Source organism: Scatophagus argus, chromosome 1 (assembly GCF_020382885.2).
Source record: "Scatophagus argus isolate fScaArg1 chromosome 1, fScaArg1.pri, whole genome shotgun sequence".
Lineage (NCBI taxonomy): Eukaryota > Metazoa > Chordata > Actinopteri > Scatophagidae > Scatophagus > Scatophagus argus.
The window spans coordinates 17,367,479-17,393,311 of NC_058493.1; the positions used below are offsets into that span (position 1 = coordinate 17,367,479).

Consider the following 25,833-nt stretch of genomic DNA (forward strand, 5'->3'; position numbering starts at 1 on the left):
ACAATGCCATGAACTGATGTCTGCCTGTAGCTGAGGATGTAGTTGGAGGCATAGCATTGTCCAACATGTCCTGGTATGCTGAAGCATCAAGATTTCCCTTCACTGGAAGTAAGGGGACGTAGCCCAGCTCCCGAAAAACTGCCCCATAAGGAGGTGTGCCTGGGTAGTTTTGTCTATATAGTGTATTCTCCATTCCGGATACTGGACGTCCCACGTCGCTTTGGTATTCCACGGACCACAGTTTGGCAATCCAACCGTTTGGATGAATGGTCGTTCATTTTATGCTCCATAAACTCATCCGTCAACAAGAAGGGCGGTGTGTAGCGATGAATATATTGGGTACAGCCCATTCTGCGTAATGCAATCTTGGAACCCATCAGCTGCCGTCTGAGTACTATATCTTTTAGAGAGATTAGGTATTATAATATTGTCAATATAACAAAAGATATTGGACATTTCACCGCCCGCCTGAAACTCAGCACGCTCATGTTCGAGCGCTCCCAGTGGTTCTGTGTGCGGAAGCCGTCTCCAGCCGTTTCCATCTCTGGAAACTACAAGTCAGCTGTTAGGAAGCTGAGAGTGTTTATCCCTGAATTAGCTGGATGGCAAGCGTCGTCGGTGATTAGAGTGTCTTTATTTACTCTCCTGGCGTTGTTTCTGGAAACAACTGAGCGGCTGTTCAACGGTTTGGAACTTGAAATCTGCAAGAGACTGTGAAGATGAAGCCTGTGTTTCTTCTCGAGGCTTTCTCTTTGGCTTGTTTTGTGCTCTTAAGCCAAGTGACAGCTAAGGTAAGGCTAACGTTAGCTAGGTTAGCTAGCGCCAGAAAGGACGTGACGATGATGCCTTAATTTACAAAAATAAATCATTTTCCTCTTTAAATCTGCCTGAAAAATTAGCTAGCTGTCTCTCAGATATCTTCAGGTGAGTGTAAGTATAGCAAGGCTAACTCTTTTGGGTTTTACTGTGAGTGACAGCTTTAGCTAGCTCGGTGCACCAATGGTGGCACCACGTCAGATGAAAATAAAATCATGAATTACATTTTAAAAAGCAAAGCAAAAGAAAGAGACAAGCAAAAACCAATATGTTGCCCGTGATCTGTCCTTTACAGAATTCTGAAGACATCCGTTGTAAATGCATCTGTCCACCGTACAGAGACATCGAGGGCCAAATCTACAAGCAAAATGTTTCTCTCAAAGACTGGTATGTTAAGTCATGCTTCACTACAACTACCCGAATGATACGAGCTGTTCGTCTTCTGCTTTCTACTGGCCTCCTAATGTCATTATTTTATTTTTCAGTAACTGCCTCCATGTAGTTGAACCCATGCCGGTTGATGGAAAAGACGTGGAGGCGTACTGTTTACGATGCGAGTGTAAATATGAAGAAAGGAGCTCGGGGACCATTAAGGTACGTTCATTGTCATGTTTGTTTCTTTCAGTTTAATCATCACACTTTCCCTTCATTTGAATGGTCAGATTGCTTGTTTTGTCTGAATAGCACTTTTAAAGAAAAAAAACAAAGCTGAAATAAGTGAATGTTTGGTATTTCTAGCCTCTGTGTGCCTTCAATTATTAATTAATAAATTTGCTGTAGGTCAAATGTAACTGATATGTTGATTGGTCTCTGGTTTGGATCGTACACGTTAACCCAAGCCAGTCAGTAAACATTCTGTATGTTTAGGTCACCATCATAATGTACCTCTCCATTTTGGGCCTGCTGCTGCTCTACATGGTCTACCTGACTCTCCTGGAGCCCATTTTGAAGAGGCGTCTGTTTGGACACTCGCAGCTTATCCAAAGTGATGATGATGTCGGGGTATGTGTTTCTCTTAAAACCACTGAACCAGCAGCCATTAGGTGAAATAAACATGGAAATGTGAATTCTGACTGCAGTGTTACAGCAGCTGGTCCCATCTGAACCGATCCTGCAAGCGTTATTGTGCAGTGAATCCTGCCCTAAACGCTCAGAGTGATGTATAGCTTTCACAAGTGTTTTCTCACCCTTTGTCAGATACACTGCAACCACGGGCAAATGGATGCAACAGTACATGAGTCAGCTAACGTCAGCCATCTTCAGTTCACATCACCCTGTGTCTGCATGCTTATGGTTCTAATCTGATCGTTAAACATGAAACAGGGACGCACACTTTATGTGTCATCAAATTGGAGCCCAGCTTTCTTGATGAGGTTTTTGTGGCTACACTTCTGCTGGTTGAAACCTGGTTTCTTATGTAAAGAAAAAAAAACACAACCACAACAAAGAGCAAAGCTTGGAAGAATTTATTCAGGCAGAAAAGGCTACTCACTCAAATAAAATCACTAAACAGGTTAAGCTGGTTCCCACTAACATATAGAAGTGAGTAGAAATGAACCAGCTTAAGGTAAACCTCACAGTGCAGTGCACGCAAAACAGATTCAGATTTATTACCGTAAATGTTAACTGTAATCTCATCGCTGATATAGTCGTCATTTCCATGCGTAGCTATTTCAGGAAATGAGTTCCATTAAAATGCTCAAAGTGCATATAGATGCTGTAAATCAGTTTTGTATGGCTCAGCGTTTAGATGTTAACAAAGCTGACTGACTGCCTTTGCTGGGGGAGGGGTTCACTGTACTGAGCACTCTGTGTTTCAAATGGCAGAGTTCGTGAAAGAGGAAGTGTTACATGAGAGGTTTCACTTGCTGTAAAATGTGACTAAGCTGCAGTGAGCACCAAAAGTGTAATATACTGTTTCTTTGAGCTTACTGGTTTGCTGTTAGTATAGAAGTACTGGAAGATGTAGTGAACTTTGTGTCGCCTGTGTTTATGGCACAGCGACAGAGCAAGAAGATTACCACTTCTGGAAAAAATAACCGTACTATGCCAAAGTTTATGGCACAGTGACTTGTAAACTGTCACTTGGAGCAAAGCAAAGAGAAAGAGATTTGTAAACAAACCCAATACAACCGGAAGTCCTGCTGCTGCATTAATTATAGAGGAAATGGTAGGCTTGTAATGTTTAGTGGTCAGTCTTTGATAACGAGAGCCTGCCCAACTGATAATGTCGGTCACAGATGGCAGCCTGTGATCCTCCCAATCGTTTTCTTGTATTTACTTTTCTAATGTTTTTTTTCCCCCTCATGACAACAACATCAACTTTGTTGTTCTAGCACTTTTCAAAGACATGTTGCAAAATACATAAAAGTGATGAGAGTAAAAGGTAACATTGCTAAAAGTGCAGAGACAAAACACAGAACACTTAAAAAAGTGTAATTTGTTTTTTAAAGACATTTAATGATGTGGAAGGTCAGGAAATAGCCAGAAGCAGTTATATTGCAATACAACAAGGAGTCCTCGAGTGCGTTGTTTGTTTTTGCTGTGTGAAGTAGTCCCTCTTTTTTTTTCCTTAAAAGTCTTATGTTTTATTTCACCCAAGTTATTTCATCTTTATTAATCTTAGCGGACACCACCACTGTTAAACGTGGAGTTGACCATCGGAGGAGTGCTGGCGTTGGGGTTTTGTGCATCTTACAAGATCGACCTGTGATTGATCTGTGTCATCGCTTTTACGCTAATCACGTTTTGTTTTCCATCCATTCTGTGTTTTCAGGATCAGCAGCCTTTTGCCAACGCTCACAATGTTCTGTCCCGTTCACACTCTCGACCCAACATGCTCAACAAAGTGGAGCATGCCCAGCAGCGCTGGAGGAGGCAGGTCCAGGAACAGAGGAAGTCTGTGTTCGACCGCCATGTTGTTCTCAGTTAAAGTGCCCTGCGAGCAAGAGTTTCTGGTCGAGCAAAACAAAAACAAAAATGAAACAAACAAAAAAAAAAACACTGTGACAGAGCCCTCAGTTTATATCACTTCCTTTCTCTCATTTGTGGTTTGTATGTGATCAAATGTGACCCTTCCGAGGTGAACGTGGCGAACAAATCTAGATCTGGGAAGCCAGAGTCCAAACTGGGAGCTCTTATTTAGTCCGCACGCAGCGCAAGAGATTAAAGTGAATTCAGTTTTGCACAATCCTGATTGAACAGCCTTAAAAGGCATTTCCAAAAGCTGATTTTAATCTCTGCCTGCTGTCAGGTTTGCAGATTTGCCAAGTCACCATCGAATTTGCAATGAAAATTTTGATGGAAGAGACTAATATAGCTGGAAATACATCTTTCATGTGAACATTTTCTAATATCCCATCAGTCTTCCTGGCCACAGCGCCAGGTGGTGTCCCATCAGCCCAAAGCCGACCAGTCTTTAACAACTTAACAAGGCTAACTGGCTTTCATCGGAAAACATTCAGATGTTGGTTGGTGCCACTCACTGTGGCTGGATAACTTGCCCCAGTAATGACCTGTTAACATGTAGCTGGTGGGCTTTTTCCACCCAGATACTAATATAACTTTGAAGTACTGCTCTCATCACAGTGAAAAGGAATCAATGTAACATACAAATCTTTGAGCCTTCTTTGAAAATGCATGTTTTATAACACATCTTTTATAAATGTGCTTTCATCCTTCATCCCTACCATCATACTCAATGCCTGATATAACTGGTATTACATTAAGTTTGGTATTTGAAAGTAGTTTCACTGAACCTCGTTACTGAGCCTGATGCATTTTCTTGGTGATGTCTTAGTAATCGTAGCTGTGCTATTGATCCTTGTGTGTTGAAGACCCTGTTGAAATCAGCGGCCGCTTCAACTGCCTAAAAACTAAATCTCTCGTCTTTTATTCCGTGTGCTCAGTCTAACATCGGTTCCGCTAAGAAGGTCCTTGTTGCCTAACGGGCAGCTTTAGTATAACAGAACGGTGTTACTCTGAGGTCAAAGATGTTTATTTTGTGTATGTTGGGGCCGTGGACAAAGAGCCACTTTTGGGAGATTTCGGAAAGTGTTCTTAACCATTGTATAAGTGATACTTTAACTTTGAAATAAATTAATGTAATATTTGTGATTCTTGCTTTTGTAATATGTTGAAATTTCTTCATGCTTTGCAATAGCTTCAACCTTATCCAGCAACTTGTCTTTTAAGAACCTGTCAGTTTACTCATTAACACATAAAAAGCTATGGATAGTCAGCATTTCTCACCCCCTGCTATGGGAAATATTATGCGGATGCACTTTGAAACATACGTCATGGCCCAGTCGTTGCCTTTATTGTGCAGCTCACTGAGGACTGAATTAACATGCTGCCCAAAATGCTGAAATGCTATTGATATTAGATGTACACCAGCAAAAATATTACATAACTGGATTTTGAGGCAGGGACCAACTTTAAAACAGGCCCTCAAGATCTGGTAAAATTGCAGAAGTTAATTTAGGGCTCGCACTGTTTTGTAAATCTACACTTGTTTGGCATATTGCCAAATTTGTAACTAAATTACCACAAAATAACAAGCAAACTCAGGGGTCTCTGAAAGGGGGCCACAGGGCACTTATCCACTTTGCCCTCTTGGTAACTCAGCCTTCTGATCTCAGTGTTGGCAATTTGACACAGCCGATGGAAATAAAGTCTGCAGCGGCTCCATTCTGGATTTACATGATCAGTTCAGTTTCCTATAAAAACTTTACAGCTATGTTTACACTTTAATTTGGCCAGAAAGTACCTGAAATAACCCCATCTCGCTATAGCACGCTGGCAATTTATAGCACATTCAGAGTGAAATTTTAGCTGCTGGTAAATGAACAGTTAAACTCTAAATTAAAATCTGTTGGCCCTAAACTGTGACTACATTAAGTATTCTTTAAAAGACTGATAACCCTTGTAGTATCTTTTCCTCTTTTTTTTTGTTATTAAGTAAAGTGTTTTCCATACAGCTGCGTCATCATTTCCTGTGCAGTCTACTTTTCCCTTTTTTTCCCCCCTCATTTCATGAAGTTAAACGGAGGAGACTATTTTCCGCAGGAAAAAAAAAAATCCGTTTTCAGGCTGCACAGAGAGAAAGCGACACAGACTCTGTTAAAGAATGGATCTTTGAACGCACACCGCAGCCACACAGAGAGACAGGTCGGTCTTTTGTTTCACTTGCTTAAATGTTTCCTACTTTGAAATATAACGAGATTTTATCCCCCCTTTCTTTCTTTTTTTTTCTTTTTTTTTTTTAAAGTAACTTGCAGTATTTGCAGCATCTTTAGACAGTTGAGTTCATAAGAGAAGAAGAAATGACCTTTGTATTTTATAGCCTGTTGTGTTGTCGGTGTGATTAACGTGAGCGAGCTTAAGGACATTCAGAGACGCTGATTTTGATCGATGTTGGCAAACTGTCTAATCCTCTGTTTGATGTTAAGACGGGAAAAGTAGTTGTTCTCAGCTTTAGTGCTGCATTTGCATCGGTTGGCCTACAGGGGGCGCCCCAGCCTTTGAATTTCCATCCACAGAAATAGTCCAGGTTTTAATGCACTCCTCAGGCATAATGGATACACTCACCTGTCTTTACTTTTCCTACATGACTTTGTAAGTTTCAGTTCAGTTATTTTTATGTCTGTCTGAGATAAAATCACCCCTCACACACACACACACACACACACCTCTCATCCACTGTATGAAACATAACTACATTTGTCTTCAAGGTTTCTGAGCTTGCATCAATGCTGCAGCTGCTGGCTGGTGAAAATCTAAAAATGCTGCAAGATAACAAAATGTCCTTGTACTAAAGTTTTGCTCCTCGCTGCTGCACTGCTGGCAGGACATGTTGTGAGCTGCAGTTATTCAAAGCATTTTTGTAAACAGCAACATGGTGTCACTTGTCATTCAGCGAAGCGTGAAAACGTGGGGTTTCCGTGAAGCTGAAATGATTCAGTCATTAATCAAAGTATGACCTGATTGGTTGCAGATTACTAAAACAAATCACTTCATTACAGCTCGGTTTAATTTCTTTTGTTGGATGTTTTTATATCACTCAGTGAAATGATGATTGTTAATGGTGCACAGCGTGACAAGAGTTCCCAGCATTGATAGCACAAAAGGACACTTCAGTCCTTGCCAACACATACACATAAGGTAGTCGGCATTGTTTTTTTTAACTTGTTGATAGATGGATTGAAGGATGCATTTGATGGCAAAGGGGAAAAAAAACTGCAGAAAAGCAACAATCAAAACAAGTTTGAGACTTGCCTGAGGCTATAAACTCTTGTGTGATCAGACAGCATGATTACTTTCCTGGTTAATCTCTCAGAACAGCAATGGGAACGTTTATAGTTTGCATTCAAATATTACTCAAAATGATGTAGGAGTTATGTTGATTTCAGCAGGACCCTGCATGAGACACTTATTTTCCTCAGTTTTAAAGAGGAGAGGATGTCTTTCCAGCACAGGTTGTGTTTTTCTCCTGTCAGCGCTGTCAGCCTGACTCGACACGTCGGCCTGACTCGACATAATCCTGGAGTTTGATGCAGTGTTTATTACATCAAATATATTCTTATTTGAAAAGAAAAAAAACAAAAAACGAAGCAGATAAATGACTTTTTGGTGTCTTCGTCTCACGCCTCCCTCGAGCCTGTGGAATGTCCTGAAGCTGAAAGAAAAGGATCTGAGGTGAAATTTTTGAAGCGTAGGTGGAAAAATCCCCATAGAGCTGTGGAGTAATCCCTTTGACTGCTTCAGGATTTGGGATTCAGGAGTGGATCCTTAACAAACACACATAAGGTTTAGTGATTTTATTTGAGAAAATAAACTCTCTCGCGACTGTGGCTTTGGCAGGTGTGTAATCACCTGGGAAGAAAGGCCTCAGATTCACAGCATCAGAGCTCTGCAGTCAGCCCTTCAAATGAACTGGAGATGTAAAATAACGTATATTAAAGTTTGCATTAGACTGTAGAGAGTCCTGTCATGGATGTAAGGATTACATGACGTGTGCATGTGAGTACGCGCATGGCAGCGTGATTTTGAATGCTGTTTGATGCCGGCATGCCATGCAAGACGAGGATGTGGCTTTTAATTTGAAATACGGATGGCACTGTGATCAATGGAAACAATGATTTCCATGAGAGTAAGCTTGGGTTGCGTTCTGGTAAAACATCCCACAAAAAGCAGTCGCCGCCTCTCCGCCCGTTGCGCTCAGGCGGTGAGGGTTTGCAGTGTTTTCAGGAAGGACAGTCTTTTTACGAGGCCTTGAGAGGATTCGAATGGGTCTCTGAGAAAAGCTGTGCAGTGGCAGAGCTGTATGGGCTTCCTGCTGACTTTATGTTACAAACTTTGATGACGGATGTCTGGGTTTTTGTGACTTCCTCTGTTCCCAAGTCTGTGGGATGATAAGACACTGAAAGGAGCAGTTTAGTGCCTCAACATTTGGTGTAAAGATGTAGCATGCAGAAGCAAAGATATAAAGGATTTTTTGTTCTGCATCATGAGGCCTGGGATTAGTTTGCTTGAGATATTGCGAGAGGGAGCTTCACAGTTATCTTTTGACCTCTGAAGCTGCTGACAAAACAAACTAAAACCAAGGTTCACTTGCTTGTTCTGGAGCTTTTAGCTGAATCTCAGTCCTCATCAGCAGTTGACTCCTGCTTCCCAACTTTCTACTATTTGGTGTTGGGTTTTGAAGAAGAAGTTACTGACAACGTTGATCGATCTCTAAACTCTAAGCTTTCATTTGAATGAAGTCAAACGTGATGATAAATCAGTCAAAAGAGGTATTTAAAAAGTAGAATTTGTAAGTAATTTATGTATCTTGACAGTAAAGCCCTTAATTAAGATGATCCCTGATCCCACCTTAATGAATGAAAAATGAATCTACAAAATGCTGATTTAAAAAACATAATAAACACTGCATGGTACCATTCTATTGCATAATAAATCCTTACACACACTTTGCTGATATAAATAGAAAATGTTCTGTTACTTGAATCAGATATTTAATGCCTTTCCTCATGTTGCAGTATTTTCACCTTGAAGTATCTCTAAACTTGGTCAGTGTCTCCACGCACTGCTGTGTGTTTGGCCTGCCTGGTTTGGCAAATGAAAGACATCTTTGTGTGGCTGAAATGTATTCCTGTTGACCCAGTGAGCCCGGCGGAGGGTTTCAGCATGACAATAAAAGTGCTGCAATGCTGGCAACATGATGGTTTCATCCCATCAGCAGCCTTCAACTCGTGAATATTCATCCACAGTCCTCGGCCCACCGTGACAATAAACAAGAGGGAGACAGAAAGAGAGAGAGAGAGGGAGAGGGAGAGGCTGAATGCCTGGCTGAGGAGCGCGGGGAGGTGGGGGGCAAATCCCGAGAAAGTGGGGGGCAAACAACCGGTTTCCATGGTAAGAAGTCCAGCCTTCCACTCTGCAGCAGGCTGTGAGAGGGGAGGCAGGAGGGCTTTTTTTTTTCTTTTTTCTTTTTTGGTCAGTTGGAAAGACATAAATCGAAGTTTACTGAGGAGGGCAGGTAACCAGCCAAAGTTTTCCAACGCGTAGACGAACCGGATTTGTGCTTCGCGAAGGGATTACTATCTCAAAATGTCAGCAGCCATGGATGTTGTGAGGACAAACTCGGAGGTAACAGCTGCCTGCCTTTTTTAAACCGTTTTTTTGTGACGAGCTAACTGCAGGAGGGTTAAAACTTTTAGCTAGCGGTTAGAGAGCCGATACGAGCAAAAGCAAGCGTCTGAAAAGTAGCCTAAAGCACATTTAAAGGTGATGAAGAAAAGTTGCAAGGTGCGTTTAAATACAGTCGTAATCTCCATGTGACCATATTTGGTCATCGACATGTTAGCTCAAAGATGAAGTGCAGCAAGCAGGCTAAAACAACCGGACTCTGTTATTGTTTTTTTTTTTTCTTGCTCAGCTGACCCTCTGAATGAAGAAAAAAAAATGTCCCAGCGGATACAAGCAGTAACTCCGTGAATTGTAATTAGATCAAATTATCGCCTAAAGATCCAAAAAGTCAAACCAGCAGATAAGCAGAAACAGAGTCCTGAGTCCTGTGCTGTGGACTGAACTCATTGTGGACCTTCCCTGGTGTAGTTTGAACTTGGAGGGGTGGGGGCTTATTTTGAGGGATGAAACCTTGTTTTACCTGCTCATGGTCAAAGGTGTACAGGTTTTATACCAGATTGTGCACATGCACATTTCTTTGCAAATGCTGTGCGTATTGTACATGACATATAGAGTACATACAGTCCTGTGCACTGTATATGTACAATATGTACAAGAGAAATAATGACCTTCTTCATCCACTTAGTTTAGTGAAAAGAATATGGTACATGTTACACATGATTGTCTGGTGTGAATTTGGTGATATCCAGATTTAATAAGTGTAAACATTCACACCTTAACAACAACACTGGCAAAGCCATAGTTTAAATATGGGAAGCTCTGGCTACATCATGAGTTTTCTTAACAGATTACAACTTAAATACTTTTGATCTAATCTTACACGTTATAATACAAACTATAGAGACGTGTCTGGTTATCTTTAGCTCTCTTTTTCCCCCTTAATGCCTTTCCATTGTGCAGATCAAACAATGACCTTCCCCTCTCACTGGACACGACTGTCAACACAAAGCTATTGAGGAAATTCTTCTCTGTTCTCCCTTCAGTTTGACAGGAATGAGCCTGGTCTAACACCAGACACTTTTAAAGGGTCCGTTGTTCATTCAGAATCACAATGGAAGTAACTTTCCCCTTTGCCGATCTCTCTCCCTATGGATCGAGCTTTTTGGTGTGTTTTTCAGAGGAACCTAAAGGATCAGTTCACCCCACCTGGCACTTTGCTTGTTGTGCGGAGACATTGTTGTGAGCAGTTTCATGAAGGAACTGTTTTCTTTCTGTATTACCATGCACAAGGAAGTGCACGTGTACTCATGAACCACAGGGTACCTAACCAAGCTAACTAAGCTAACTAAGCTAACATTACAGCTCAGCTGAGGAGGACACCCATCAATGTGGACATCCCACCCTGTCATGAGCACGCGCTTCTTGTCCATGGGAAAGTACATGTTTCTTTTTGTGTTCTGATATGGTGTAGCTTTGTAGAAAGCAAATAGTTCTCTCATAAAACTGTTCACAACAAGATCTGTGGATCATCTTGAGCAACTGGGTCCTGATCTCTGCAGAAAGACACTACTATTGAGTTTTTCAAATGTATTGTTTTGACGTTTTTTTTTTTTTGTTTTTTTTTTTTGAGTACCACAAGTGAATTGCTGTCTCTTTCCATTATACTCAAAATCTGTACAATCAATATCTCCAGAACTCCAGATAAACAGCACTACAAAACATGTATTTTTGGTTTGGGGGGTGAACTGTCCCTCAAAAATAGAATCATTTAGCTCACAATAACAAACCCATGCACTTTAACACATGCCTCAGAGGTGCTTAACAGCTCTGAAGGAACAGTTTTGTTCAGGGTCTTGCTGAAGGGAACCTCAGCCACAGCTGGTCTGAGTGGAGAGAGTATTTATATTAATTTCATCCAAGTGGTTTTCTCATTCGGGGTGTCACAGGACCATCTCCCCTAACTTTACCCCCAAGCCCAACTTTATCAACCACTGAGCGATAATGCTTTCTTAGAGAAGAATATCTACTTTTCTACTTTTTTGTCCCTCGTGATGCATGTAACTTAAGATCAAGTCTCTGGCTGCAGCATGTGGTTGTGTTGTAGCACAGTTGGAAGTCAGACTCAAGATCTACTTAAAGCTAATTTCGGTTTGTCATTTTGGGTTGTAAAACAGAAATGATGGAAAAGAAGTGTTGTGCTTCTGATTTGGTCATTCCTCTGTTTTGTCTTTGCCGTCTTTGACATCTTTGCCTCTGTTTTCTGATGAGAATACAAGTGGCTGCCCTGCTGCCTTCCAGCACAAAAAGCTGCAGCTGCACATTTCTCTGATGACTCTGTTACATGCTTGGTTTATGATCTTCGCTTTACAGCCTGTGACTTTGCTTCAACACTTGCTGTAGATAGCGCTGTACCCTGTGAAGAATTCGGTCGACCGTGGCTTTATGCAGGTGGCATCTCTCTATCGACAGTTCTTTAGCCACAGTGTAATTTAACTTTAGATATGTATGTACTGATAAAGAGGGCTTTAGCAAAATAGTGATATTAAGTGATAACTTTGCAGCTCTTTCTTATTTTCCTGTATTATCTTCAGAATATGTACTTAACATCATTTTATAGAAACACATAACAGTTTTGCTTTTTTTTGTTTTTGCTGATATGACCTTTTCTCTGGGGTGCACTGCACGGTGGTGCAGTGGTTAGCACTGTCGCCTCATAGCAAGAGGGTCCCAGGTTCGAATCCCGGTCTGGGCCCTTCTATGTGGAGTTTGCATGTTCTCCCTGTGCCTGTGTGGGTTTTCTCTGGGTACTCCGGCTTCCTCCCACAATACCAAAAACATGCACATTAGGTTAATTGACTACTCTAATTGCCCCTAGGTGTGAGTGTGAGAGTGTGTGGTTGTCTGTCTTTGTGTGTTGGCCCTGTGATTGACTGGCGACCAGTCCAGGGTGAACCCTGCCTCTTGCCTGTAGTCAGCTGGGATAGGCTCCAGCTCCCCCGCGACCCTGACGGATAAGCGGTATAGAAGATGGATGGATGGATGGACCTTTTTTTCTGGAAATTGCTGATGAGGATTGAATGCTTGTCCTGGGAAAGTTAAATTCCACCTCAGGCTTGGAAATCTGGCAACTCGCTTGATTGGACAAGTGGTTAAAAAAAAAGAGAGAATTAAACACATTTTTTTCAAGAATTTATGATGATACTACCAAAGCAGTGAGTCATCTCACATCCGTCTTGGCTCTGTTGAGAGCTGGACACTTTCAGTACCAGTCGAGCTCTCGTGAGAAAGTGTTGGTGGGCGAAGACATTTATGAGCTGAGGTGCAAACAAAGATTTCAGTTGACCTGGAAACAGGAGTTTAATTGGATGGTGTTAGAGGATGTGGGCGAAACTTCAGCTGTGTTTGACAGTAAGGCAGATAAAAACATGACAGTTAACCTTAACCACTCGGAAATAAAGAAATGGATAGGACCAAGAACAAATGGACAGTAAACTCAAAAGCCAGTCCCAGGTTGGAAATTTAAACCTGCTTGAGGTTGTTAAACATTGGCAAATAGAGGAAATGAGCAACAACGCAGGTGTACAAGTTAACAGCGTTATGTTGCCTTAGCTAAACTCTGACTTTAAGACTGAGGCAAACAAGAATATGTCTTATCTACTTCATGTCCCTGAAAAAGTCAAAGACTCTGTGTCAGAGGTCAGCTGTGTGACAAATACCCCCCCACTCCCACTCCGTTGCTGCAGCTCAGATGGATGTAAGCCCGTTTTCCACATGCCTGCCTCCACAGCTGTGCATGCTCATATCTAGGTTACACAGAAGGGTTTTTCCTCTTTTCCACCAAAAGAAAATATGTCGTGATTACTTAGAGAAAAAAGAGAGTTGAAATGGCTTAAAACGGAGATAAAATAAGATTCCAAGAATCGATTCCACCTGGTCCATTGAGCTATACGGTGGCAGTATGGCAAAGTATGCGGTGGAGCGTGGAGGTAATTACATAGGTATGGCTATGTGCAACCGCCAGTAGCATCAACCTTGGTGGTTTTCTTTTACATAGAGATATATTGAGGCTGTCAGAGCTCCAAACTGCTACCTAGAGACAGCAGGTTATATAGAGAATACATTCAGAATATAATACATCAATCTTTTAGTTTCAGCTGAGATTTTGCTTTTCTATCATGTCTGGCCTACGGCACAAGATTGCATGTGAGTAAACCTCACATGTACAGTTTGTACTTTTGTTGTAAAGGCTTTTATGTGGACTGTCTTTTCCTGGTTCAAGTATTTAGAGCTGGATTCCTTTATTCTGTGGTATTTATGCAACTCATCACCCACAGTGCTGAACTTAACATGATCCAACTCGACCAGCTCAAGTGCCCTTTTGTCTGTAGTGGACAAAACTGGTCTTTCTGCAGATATTGAAACAGTAGCATGGATCAGTGTGTGGGCTCACGTCTGCCAGAGAGTTGTGACGTCTGGAAAAAGTTGAGAATTTGCTGAAATTTTCGCTCTCCCTCTACCTCCGTGCTTCTTGGCTGCCTGTAAAGGTTTTTGCGGTGGTTTTAAAAACCTTGAAATCAGGTTGCTGATCAGCAGAACCCGAGGACCAGCGAGAGACGGCATTAGCCTCTTGTCTGTGGAAGCTGTTGTGCCGGCTAGTGCGTGTTTCAGGATAAACAAAGATCTTAAACTGAGCCTAATCTCATGTTAATGGAAGCTTGTCAGCCATGACGTCATGAAAATGTTACACAAAATCGTGCGGCGGTCTCACAGTCTGAACATCAAATCCCAGGTGCTGAGAGAGAGTATATCTGAGTGCAGTCTTTAGAAGCTCTTGACATCAGGTCCAGGTGTGTCTGCCCCATCCTATGCTTTCTTTCACCCTCTGAAAACATTCTTTAATATTTTGAATGCAGCCGCAGTCTGATGGATAGGACAAATATTAGTACATTCCTGCATGTAGTGGAGAGAACTGTGTATCAGATGATCTGTCAAATGTGACAGGGCCAAGGACGTGTGGGCTCTCTTTTGAAAGATATTTTACCTAATAGAGTCTCCCTCCTTCACACACATGCACACACACACACACACAGAGCTGATAAAAGACTTACTTTTTAACCACATCCCCCTCTCAAGGACGCACTGAACACAAAGGGCTCTTTTATTCCTGCCCAAATAGTCTAATGGAGACACTGTTGTAGTTCTATTTAATGAATATGCGCTTGTTGCTGGGGAAAGTGTTCATCACTGATATGCTTGTCATGTAATCAGTTACTGCTTCTGGATGTGAACGTGACAAAATCAGGAAAAACCCTGAAATGGCAAAGCTAAGTCGTTAAGATGGTGACGTTGAATATCTTAAGAAGACATATTTGGCCTTTGGGATTAGTTTTTTAGGTCATAGGCATACACAGACAAACTCCAGGACCTCTTTGGCAATAATGGGATCTAGTGATTAAAAAGCTTGCAAAGCAGGAAGTACAGAACAGAAGAAGGTACAGTCCTGTAGCTGTATAACCTGTTGAGGTAGGATGACACGTGTCAAGATGCCACCATTGTGTGTGTGTGTGTGTGTGGGTGTTTTGACATGCTGCCACTGTGATGTGCTGCCTCTTATGCTCATGCTTGGTACCAGACTTGGTTGGTCAGTTATATTTTCAAAGCAAATCATCAACTTGCGAGGTCGAACAATTTCATAAACACCATGTGTCCAAAAGCATTTCCTCAAGCATCACCCTCAAACTGTGCACACATACATTAGTGACTTTTCATGACCTTTTCCGTGCTCTAAAGCACCAAACATTTGAAAACCAATCAATGTCAAGTGTGTCATCAAGACACATTGGTGGTTGAAGGCATGTCGAAGCTGTTGAGCTGTTGCAGTCGACCGTTAGCTCGCCTTTCGCTCTTGTATCTCAGGAGAAAATTTGTGTTGCATCTGGTTGAATGCACATTAAAGGGACTCTAGAGCTTTCTTAGAAGTGGATGTTTACAGACTGTGATTTTGTGTAGGGAGATGGTATCAGCCCTCAGGAAGTCATTTGGCTAACGCCTTCGTGTTTACAATGTAAAGTCTGTCTTGGGCTGCTGTGACCCATTTCTGTGACTGTACTTTTCTCAGTCCAAAAAGATTGAATACGATGAATATTATACAAATAAACAATGCTCTAAGCTTCATATAACTGAGGCGCGTAGACCTGACATAATTTAAAGTGTTAACAACTTGATTTTGTTTGCTTCTGGCAGCTGGTGGCGGTTTTTCCTCTGATCGTTTGAGGTGTTTGAAATGAAATGACAGAAGCTTCGTGTTTACAATCAGAGAGAGAGAGAGAGAGGATGAGAGACCACTGAAAGTCGCCTCCAAAACATACACATTTTTTCATCTGGTAATAAATTAGACATAATAATTTACATAACGTCTAGTGTGTGTGGATTTAAGCGGAATATTTTGGTTTAATTTGGAGTAATATGAGAGATGTTGTTCTTATTTCCATTTTTGTCTTTCCTGGATAATTTGTTTTGTTTTATAATTTAGTCACGGAGAAATTATTAAGCAATTTTTTATTGTTTTACTGGTTATCCAAAGTGTGCTTTCACAGGATAATCCTCACTACAATCCGTTTTCCTCGTCCTTAATGTGGCTAAAGCTTTCTGATTTATAGAAATAATCTGAGTTCTTGTGTGTGTTCTAATGTTGGAACAAATGTCATGTTGCCTGATAAGCAGGTCTCCCTCTGACTCACCTTCACATTGATGCACAGGCCAATTTGTAAACTTTCATGCTTATATTCCATTGTTGAATACTGCAGTATTTTCTTGCATCACAGGAAGTACAGGGTCTTGTACTCATGTCCTGTTTTCTGCTGGATTTCTGTGAAAATGCTCTTTGAATGTAATGTTGTTCATGGTTCACAGAGTAACAGGAGTGGACTGGAGTTTCGTAAGCAGGACAGGACATCATCTGTCTTTGAGTTTGATAAAAATAATGATGCATGCCCTGTTCTCTTAGCACTGTCCACTCTCACAGGAAATAGCTGACAGCAGGAATTCTACCTCTCTCGCCTCATCTGTCTCTATAGGACTCAGCTCCACTACTGGTTGGCTGGCTTCTTCATACAACAACTTCCTGTAAACAAGCCATGCTGCCAAGCACCCTCCCATCCTCTGCCTCTGATCTCTAGGGATCTCCATCTGACCTCCTTATGCACCAGAACAATTACTTTGAGCCTTCTTGAAAGGGTCATTGCTGCATTTCAGAAGTGCTTTTTCACGAGCAATGACCTGCAGTTTGAAGGAAGGCTTTAACTAACTGCTAGTCTAATTTGAGATTAAGTCCAGGAAATGTTTATTTGAATCAAGAGGCCTTCACAGTTTTTCTACTGTTAGGACTTTTCATACTGTGAAATAAAGGGTGTTGAGTCAAACTTATCCACAGTCCATAAGTAAGGACAACACGTATCTGTGAGAGCATGCTTTAATTGATTCCCAGCGGTGATTTTAGTACTTCTAACCCATTTCACTAATATTATGGTAAAAGTAGAAATCTCAGGGTGATCTAATCTATGGATTCTGTTGTGGCAGGAACTGGGACAAATTAAGCCCTGCCACTCTCCCAGTTATCTATCCCTGCCTCTAGACTCTCCAAGACCCTTCCACTTAATCAAGTATCTGCAGTTGCCCAAAGGAAGCATCTGAAATTACTTGTTGTGCTGAAGCCCTACACACAATGATCCATTGTGGTGACCTTTACTGATAAAAAAGTACAAAATAACTGCAAATACTTATGGTCTGTTCCTACGTCAGACTGGTTCATTATAACTCATTATAACTTAACATTATAGTTCTTGAGGTTTGTATGTTAAAAACCATCATTATTTCATCTCTGGCTATGATCCAAGAGGAGCTCAGGATTTTGTTTAAATACAGTCAGTTGAGTTGATTTGGTGGCAGTAATTCAGTCCTTGATGATTGATGTGAATGCAGCTGTGTCTCTCTGGCACAACATTGTCTTTAAGATGTGTTAGTTGTGCCATTTGATTTTCATTTGCTGCAATTTGTGTACAGCGTTTGGGCTGAACCTTCAACGCAGCATCTGTGGTATAATGGGTTACTTTGTAGGACTGATACCTTGCCTTCATGCAATCTTCGTCTACTCTTATGTTAAACTGTTATTGAGAAAAGTCAAGCTAATACTGAGATTATAACGATCCTTTATCCACCATTTTACTCTTAAAAATCCTATTATTATTGTTGGAACCTGTGTTCACCCTTTGAAGCCAATGTTAAGTAGTGTCTGACCAGCATTAAAACCAGGTGGTGGGCAGAGCTGAAAAGCCAAATCAAGTAACATGAGTTTAAATGTTCACAGATCCTGGCTTTTGGCTTTTGATGTTGCTCTGTATGAAAGTCCATGTTCATTAGAGGATTGGACCTAGTGAATCTACCGAGTCTAATTTTATATTTTAGTAGCCTTAATGGCCTTAACTCACAGTGTGTGTGTTCCTAATAATACACACTGGCAAACTCAAACAACCTCAGAAGAGTTTGAATTTGCAGTATGACTTTTGCTTTGTTGACTGAAATGTGAGGAACGCTTTTTTAATGTTCCATATTTTTGCGTTTGTCCACCAGGTGAGTGGATGGTTTGCCGACAAACATGACTGCCAACAAGAGTTCGAAGGCTGTGCCTCGTGCAGGAGGGGGTAAGGCTCCCCGGGACGTCCCTGACAGGTCAGTGACATCTGGGACAGGGGTGGGCTGGTTAAAGTGCATTTCCAGTCAGATCACATGTTTTTTTTAATTCTTTTTTTCTGTTTTTTTTTTTCTCTTTCTCTGGAGGAGAAGGAAGTGCTGCACACATCACGTCATTCATTTTCAACCAAGATGGCACCCGTAGTCAGTCTGTAGTAGTGTTCTGTAGTTTGTTTGTTTTGGTTTTTTTTTTAACTTATGGGAAAGAACAGTCAGTTATTGCCAGTTAGATAAAACTTTTGCAAGTACGATCCTGCATCCTGGACAGGGGCCCCATGCAGCTCTGAACTGTAAGTAGTGAGCTGAAGCTTGTGTTAGCATGTTGAGAGCTTACAATGTCCTGCAGGGAGGGGAAAAACAAACTTTGGGAATGATATGTGATAGCCAGACAATTCATCCTTACCGTTTATCATCCTGTCAAATTTTCCCGAGCTTCTTTAACCAGAAAGTCCTGTTAGGACTAAGCAGGCTGGTAAGAGAAAGTTGTCTTATATGTGATCATAGGGCTTCACGGCTGTGATACGTAGTCTGTGTTCACACTGTCACACCGCCTTGTGATGGTGTCTGATGGCTGATTTTGAGAATGATGATTGTTAGCAATGATACTTGTATCATAGTCTAATACGTAGTCATGCTGCTGTTTGATTGGCCGTGTTGTTTGCTCATTCTTTCCTTATTTTCTGTGCTTATGAGGCCATGATGTAAACACACCACAAAACATAAAGCAATGGCAGCAGCTGGTTTCTCTTATTGCGTGTGGTTTAAATTAGCTGTACTGGAAGGGACAAACCATATAAATGTTAATAATAATGTTAAAATTACAATGTAGATAAATGGCATGTGTTTACCACACAGTTGTCACACTAGCAGTGGTCGCATTCCTCTTAAGTCATACTTGTTGATTTGACCTCAGCCTCTTTAGATGAGTCTAATTGTCATTGTAGTAGAGCCTGATTTACTGTTTGCTCTCCTCGTGGGCTCATGTTACCCTTAAGGATCACATTTAAAGCTCATGAGGCAAAGATGCTTTCGGCTCTGGGTTTTAACAAATGGAGAGAAATTAGTTTTGTCTGATATTGCTACACAATGCGTTCCCCCAAAGGATGAAGTTAACCAGGGATCACTTTCTAGTGCAAATTACACTTACACTGACTGAGGCACACGTGGCAACAAGCGTGAATATGGTGGCAAAAAACAATACAAGGTGTAACGAATTGAGAAAAATGTGACTCAGTTCTTGTTCTGTGATCTTGCTGTGGGGGAATAGAAGTCATTATTTACTAAATAAAGGATATTGTCTGATGTTGTACTTTGAATGAATGGCCCTCACCTCAGCGATCAGAAGGAACTACAAAAGCGTTGTGGGAACACAAAACATGCTGACCAGGCTGTTATAGCGAGAGCTCACACTACTGTGACCAGTGTTTTTTACCCCCACAAATACACAATGACGGAATTTATTTATTTGATATGTCAGCAAATAAAACCTCCAACACTCTGGACTGGAGTGTGTGCCGGGTTTGGGTCTTATGTATCATAATGCAAAAACGAGTATACATATGTTGAACTATAATAGCAGAAGTGCTGTTTGTGCGAGCAGTCTGCTCCCTCCATCCTGGTCAGTAACAGGAAGTGGCTTGTGGTTAGCATGCCCTGGAAGCCTGAGTGAAAGCCAGAGGCCAGGTTGTGACTGGCATCCAGCTCTTTGTACAGTACTGTATGTGTGGCTGGCTCATCTGAAGCTGACTAAACTGGCCTTATTTTTACGAGCATGATATGATAGAGCAGCAGAAGCCCCTAAAAGTCTAAAAGGCCTGAAGTGGACAAAAATTGTGCCCATATTTTCTTTTGTGAAAAAGCTTTTCACACTGAACTCTATGCTTTATTTTACAGCATAAAAGTAATGTTATCTGAATGAGTCTGGAATATTCTAACGTCTGTTTTATTCAGCAGTTGATTAAAATCTGTATTATGTGTATTTATAGTAGAGTATATGACTCATTGTAGGCTGATAGCAACACTTCACCTTTATCTTGAACTCTTTTTAAGCTCATGTTTCACCACTGACTGCTGCAGTATTTTAGATAACTGACTTATGACCTGGGTGCATTTATATTTTTCACATAGGAATGGCAAAAAGCAGGACCGTCAGTGTTAAGCAAGCTCAAATGAAATGAACTCTGACATACCCAGAGTTATTATAGATCAATAAATGTCACGCAGCACATAATGATAGGACCCTCCTTTTAAGAACTACAGTCACATTCAGTTATTCCTCATTAACCAAACTAAAGGGAATCAGATTTCAGTGACAAAGTTTTGCGTGCTAAAATTCATTTGGACTTCAAAACACTATAAACTTGCAGTGCAAATCTCCAGACAATTCTCAAATTTCTTCAAGGGAAATATGATAAGATGCATCCGTCATGCAGGTTTCTTTCTGCTGTAAAAGTTTTCCATCTTGGAGCAGAAGGAATGAAACCAGGGAAGGGCAGAAAGGTGTGAAGCGAGATCTGTCCCAACCTGCACTGTCTGATCACAGTTCGCTGCCCTCAGCTTCCTCCTCCCATAATGCTTGTTATTCTAACCATGGCTGTGACATCAGATCTCCCAGTGCTTCACTTTCGCAAGACTTAGCCAGAGTCCAAGTCATGACAAGGTTGCTGAAAGACTATGAGTATTATGGTGTCAGGGATTTACAGGGAAAGTTTGCCTCATTCTGGAAATCTTGAAGGAGGTGAGCACTGTGAGAAAGTGTTTATGTGTGTCAGCGTGTGTGTATGTGTGTGTGTGGTGAATGATGGGGCAGTCGGTAGTGAGCGCGAGACTACTGTAGCACCTACTATCATTTACCTGTATGGATCAGAAAAGGTTTTAAGGGCCAGAGAGGAGCAGTGAGACTTTCACAGGTAAGACCTCTGTAATAAATCTAGCTTGGCATACTGCTTTCTGCTTGAGGTACATAGCAATTCACCTCATGTTATTTTGATTATGTGGAAAAATCCACAGTGGCATTTTAATGTAGTCTGTATTTCCTTTGGCCTTTATTTTAATCTCATCCTGCCAAAGACAGAATACTTTTCTGTGGTTGTTCTAAATAAGTGGCTCAGGTTTTCATTCTGTCTTTGATCTTGGAAATCAATTCAGAATTTTTAGCTGATTCTTTACAGTTTTCTTCCATCTGTTCCACATTGGGGTTCTTTTCATGCTGCACGGTTGAGTGGATTTATTGGCAGCTCCTATGATATTCCTCTTTTGGTTTATTAATATCTTTTGGGCTGAAATGTATAGCGTTTTTATTCAGAGAAATATTGAAATGTTTGTTCAATTCAGTCTATTTATATAGTGCCTATTCACAACAAAAGTTATCTCATGACTCTTTCCAATTAGAGCAGGACTAGACCAAACTCTTTAACACCGTTCTCTGTCTTGTCCCAGGTGCCAGTCGACATCACCGTGTCCCGTCCTCTCTGCCGGTCAGGGCCAGAGCCAGCAGCCTCTGCTCGGAGAAAGTGAGGCAGGGAAGCAGAGTCGGTACGTCAGGACTGACGGCAGGTTCCTGGTACGTGCTGGCTGGAGCAGCAAGACAGCCAGCCTGTGTAGTGCTGCTGCGGGTGACACTGACTCCCAGGGTCGCCTCACCAAGTCAAAGAGCATCAGCTGCCTGGACAACAGGCTCTCGATCTATAAGCCCATAACCAAGTCCTGTCAGGAAGGCCAGGGCTTGCCGGAGCAGAAGGAGAAACAAGGGGATCTTTCTCCGGGAGACAGACTTAATGGTAGGCCCCTGAGTTGGAGCACGCTCTCGCTGGGACCTCCCTCTAACCAAAGCCACAAACGCACCCTCTCTCTCACCCGCTCTGTAGTAGGTGTTCCCCCTACCACAATCCGCAAAAAGATCTCAGAATGGGAGTGCAGAAGGGTGTCTCTTCCTAGGATGAGCTTGTGTCTCGATAAAAGAGGAGGAGAGCGTGTGGGGGGCAGTGAGGGCTGCCCCAGCCTGCTCTCTTCTCCCTGTAGTGAAAAAACTTTTGACTTCAAGGGGGTTCGCAGGATGAGCACGGCTTTCTCAGAATGCTCCTACACAGAGGAAGAGGAAGGAGTTTCAGACAAAGACGGCATAGGTCGCTTCCAGAAAAGAATGGGCAAGTCAGAGTCCTCAGGAACATTTGTGCGTTCCCTGTCTGCTCGGAAAGAGACATCAGCCGTCCTCAACAGGATACAAAAGATAGAGCAGGCCCTGAAGGAGAATCCCAACCCATCCCCTCCACGTTATTTGAATAACTGCTATGCTCCAGACAAGACAAGACAAAAGTCTTTTGTGATAGGTGACGATTTTGACAGTACGTGCACCAGTAAGCGCAGCAGCATTTGCTCGGTTGCCACTGAACCAGACACTGTTTTGGTGCCTGACAGGCTCTCAAAACTCCGACAAAGATTTAGTGTGAGCTCAGCCAGGTCTGAGAGCCCAGAACCACCCGGCCAGCAGATGTCTGTTGGCACACCAGTCAACCCCTTGCCTAAACCCAAACGCACTTTTGAGTACGATGCCAAAGGGGACCAGAAGGGCCCGTTGCCTGCCAATGGACTACCTCCAAACAAAGTCTCGGATTCTCCTCCACCTCTGCCCTCGACCCCTGCGCCCAGCATGACACGAACAGTAAAGACTGAGGGGAGCGGCCCAGTGAGACTCCAGGACAGGTGAGAGTATCAGTGTACTTTAAATGAAGATGAAAATGCATAATACTGTTGGAAGTCAGTTCAAGTCACTGTGAGCTGCAGCTGTTCCATTGAACTACTATGTATCAATGCTGATAATGACCTTAATAAGCAGATCATGTATTGACCACTGATCTAATTCATATAGTGTCTGAGTTTGGTGCCACAGTTCCTGTGTGGACTCGTGTTCTCTGACTTCAAGGTTATCACAGTGAATTCCACCAAGGTTAAGTAAAGAGAGTACAATGCAATCGATCAGTACAAGGTATCGGAACTGTATCAAGGGAGGTGCATCCCTCTTGGGTTTTTCCTTTGGAAAGTTTTTCATTTGTAGTTTGAAAAGTTTTTAACATATCTGATGGTCTTTTGAGGAATTTGGATCGCAGGCTAAGTGTTTACTATGTTGGTGTGGCAGTTTAATGAGTTACAGAGCTGTGAGTCTGGTGGGAAAGGGGATGACCAGCTTTCCTTATTTAATCAAATTCAGTAATATCATGAGGTGAATACCTGCTGACTATCATTAAAACAGCTCATATAAAACATAACTGATGTGCTGCACAGACCATTTGAAGTGTGAGATTCTGTCTGGTAATTCAGTTTGGTCCATAAATTGATCTGGCAATTTTTAACGCTCTCCTCACAAGTATTAGGTATGCTCAAAAAGAAGTTCACTCATAACTGACCTGTAACTGAAGATACTCTAATTACCCCAGTATAGGAACAACTGTAATCTAACTCTGGATTATTGTGCCCCTTTCTTGCACAAATATTAGTTTGATCTTGGATACTGTAATCTGCTCTTGTTTTTAGTCTCAACTTTATAGCTCTCATGATCAGACATCCTCTGTTTTTTTTTTTTTGTTTGTTTGTTTGTTTGTGTGTGTGTGTGTGTGTGTGAGAGAGAGTGAGTGAGTGAGTGAGTGAGTGAGTGAGTGAGTGAGGGTGGGGCCTCCCCAGATTGTGCCTATGTAAAATAGGGATGAAATCCTTAAACGTTCATCCCTTGGACTCTGTGTTTAACATTCCTGTGGCTCCAGCAATTTCAGACCAAGCTTAACGGCCACAAGCTGTCGATGGCGCGACATGACTGTACTGTAGATCCCTGCACTAATGTAGCATGTGCTGTGTGCCTTATATTGTGCAAAGAACACAGAAATAGTAAGATATCTGCATGTTTACTTGGGAATTTCCTCGTTACCGGAGCAAAATGTTGATCGCGGTGTTTCCGTTTTTGTCTGTATTTTCATAACAGTGGCTCATGATTTAAGGTTTTTAAGGGATAAGAATGCTTTTGACGTATGTTCGTAACCACTAGAAGCGCTTTAACCACCTGCTCAGCCTGTCTGTTTCAAGCTGGCCAATGGAGAAGAAGGACTATTTTAATACCATCTGGACTTTTTCTTTTTACCTCCTTTGAGGTAGACAGATAAACTCACTGACTCTTACTGACTCTTTCTCCATGTAATTTTGCATGTGTTCAACATCTTTCCCCAGCCTTGTCTGTTCTGACTCTCTTCATTTCTTCCCAGAGAGTCGTGTGAGTCGGAGGATGCTACGAGTCTGCCATCTTCATATCCGTCCTCACCTACAGAGAATGGCACACTGACCGCAGACGCACGGAGGCGACCCAATTCCAAAAGCACTTTAGAGGAGAATGCCTATGAGGACATTGTAGGTAAGCACACCGCTTCGCCAGCTCTGGAAACAGGACCTTTATTTCTCTTGGATCCCTCCCTGGCTTCTGTCTGGCCTGGGTTGCTTGTGGGTACAGTTTATAAGGATGTGAAGATAAGCTAATTAACAGAGAATTAATCTTTTGATCAGGTTTTTTTTTAATAATCAATTGTGTCACTTTTTAAACTAAAAATAGCTTCTTCAGCTTCTTGAATGTCAATTTTTGCACGTTTCTTGTTTGACAGTGAACTGAATATTTAGTGTTTTGGACTTTTTGTCAACTTGGACTTTTGAAAATTGTAGGTTAAGACTTTTCCCTATTTTCTGATTTTTGTTTTAACCAAATGTACTAATTCATCAAGAAAATGAATCAATAGGTTAATCCGTAATGAAAATAAATGAGTGTGAATACTGAAAGAACACCAGTATGTTCTTCTATGAGTGGAATTCTTTGTTTTATTATTCCACCACATTATTTTGGCCTTTGTCTTTCTTTTTTGAGTTTTCTGGGAAATTTATCCCACAAAAAAATACTGCCCAAAATCTTCAAAAAACTTCTTGCATTTTCAGTTTTTCATGCATTTTCAATTCATTCATGTTTTCAGCTGAAAACTCCATTCAACCACCAAAATGTTTTCTTTGAAGCTTAGTCACAATTTACGTCTAATAGAAAACCTTCCAAACCCACTCATCTTCAGCCTCTTCCCAGTCATTACACTCATACTCATACTCTATGCAATCAGAGCTTAAAGTTTCATGCAGTTTTCTGAAACTTTTACTTCTCAGATTTTTACATTAGTGTGCATCACACAGAATATTCAGCACTAGAGTGGCATCATTGGGAGAGTGAAGAGCTCTGAAAAGTCTAAAAATCCGCTCATTAACTTGCATTCATTGTCATTCCATGTACATAATTTCTTTCTAGAATGTAGGAAAATTTGTACTGGCTCTACACATGCTAGCATGTAAGCAAGTGGGCTTACAAAGAGACCTCAAGCAACAGAAATGCCAACCAGCTGGCTCATTAGCTCCCATTTTCTTCAATTTCTTCACCAAAGACAGACAATGCCAGTTTTCTCTTCACTGTAGAATTGACATTTTTAACTTTATCCACAGAAATAATACATCAGCATTTTCAGCCACTTGTTGGTATGCTTAGTCTGAGATCATTTCAACAATACAACCTACCGTTTTTTAATAAGCCTGCCTTGTTCAGAGGTAACGCAC

General features: G+C 41.6%; 2 protein-coding genes across 3 annotated transcripts in view; both read left to right on the plus strand.

The window, feature by feature from the left end:
- The first annotated feature begins 440 nt into the window (after window positions 1-440).
- tmem9b (TMEM9 domain family, member B) lies at window positions 441-4,932 on the plus strand. The gene is made up of 5 exons (XM_046388061.1): window positions 441-791; window positions 1,112-1,203; window positions 1,302-1,410; window positions 1,684-1,818; window positions 3,593-4,932. Exons 1-5 carry the CDS (start codon window positions 720-722, stop codon window positions 3,746-3,748), a joined length of 564 nt encoding a protein of 187 aa, XP_046244017.1. The 5' UTR covers window positions 441-719; the 3' UTR covers window positions 3,749-4,932.
- A 908-nt stretch (window positions 4,933-5,840) lies between these two features.
- Window positions 5,841-25,833, plus strand: part of dennd2b (DENN domain containing 2B) — a 43,997-nt gene continuing 24,004 nt past the window's right edge. The window contains exons 1-4 of one of the 2 annotated variants that reach the window (XM_046388020.1): window positions 5,841-5,985; window positions 18,094-18,192; window positions 21,652-22,914; window positions 24,462-24,607. In XM_046388020.1, the coding sequence (XP_046243976.1) occupies window positions 18,119-18,192; window positions 21,652-22,914; window positions 24,462-24,607 (1,483 nt within the window). In that variant the 5' untranslated portion in view covers window positions 5,841-5,985; window positions 18,094-18,118. Of the gene's footprint in view, window positions 5,986-9,277; window positions 9,466-18,093; window positions 18,193-21,651; window positions 22,915-24,461; window positions 24,608-25,833 lie in introns of those variants that run through there. The other variant, XM_046388013.1, reaches the window with a different exon arrangement.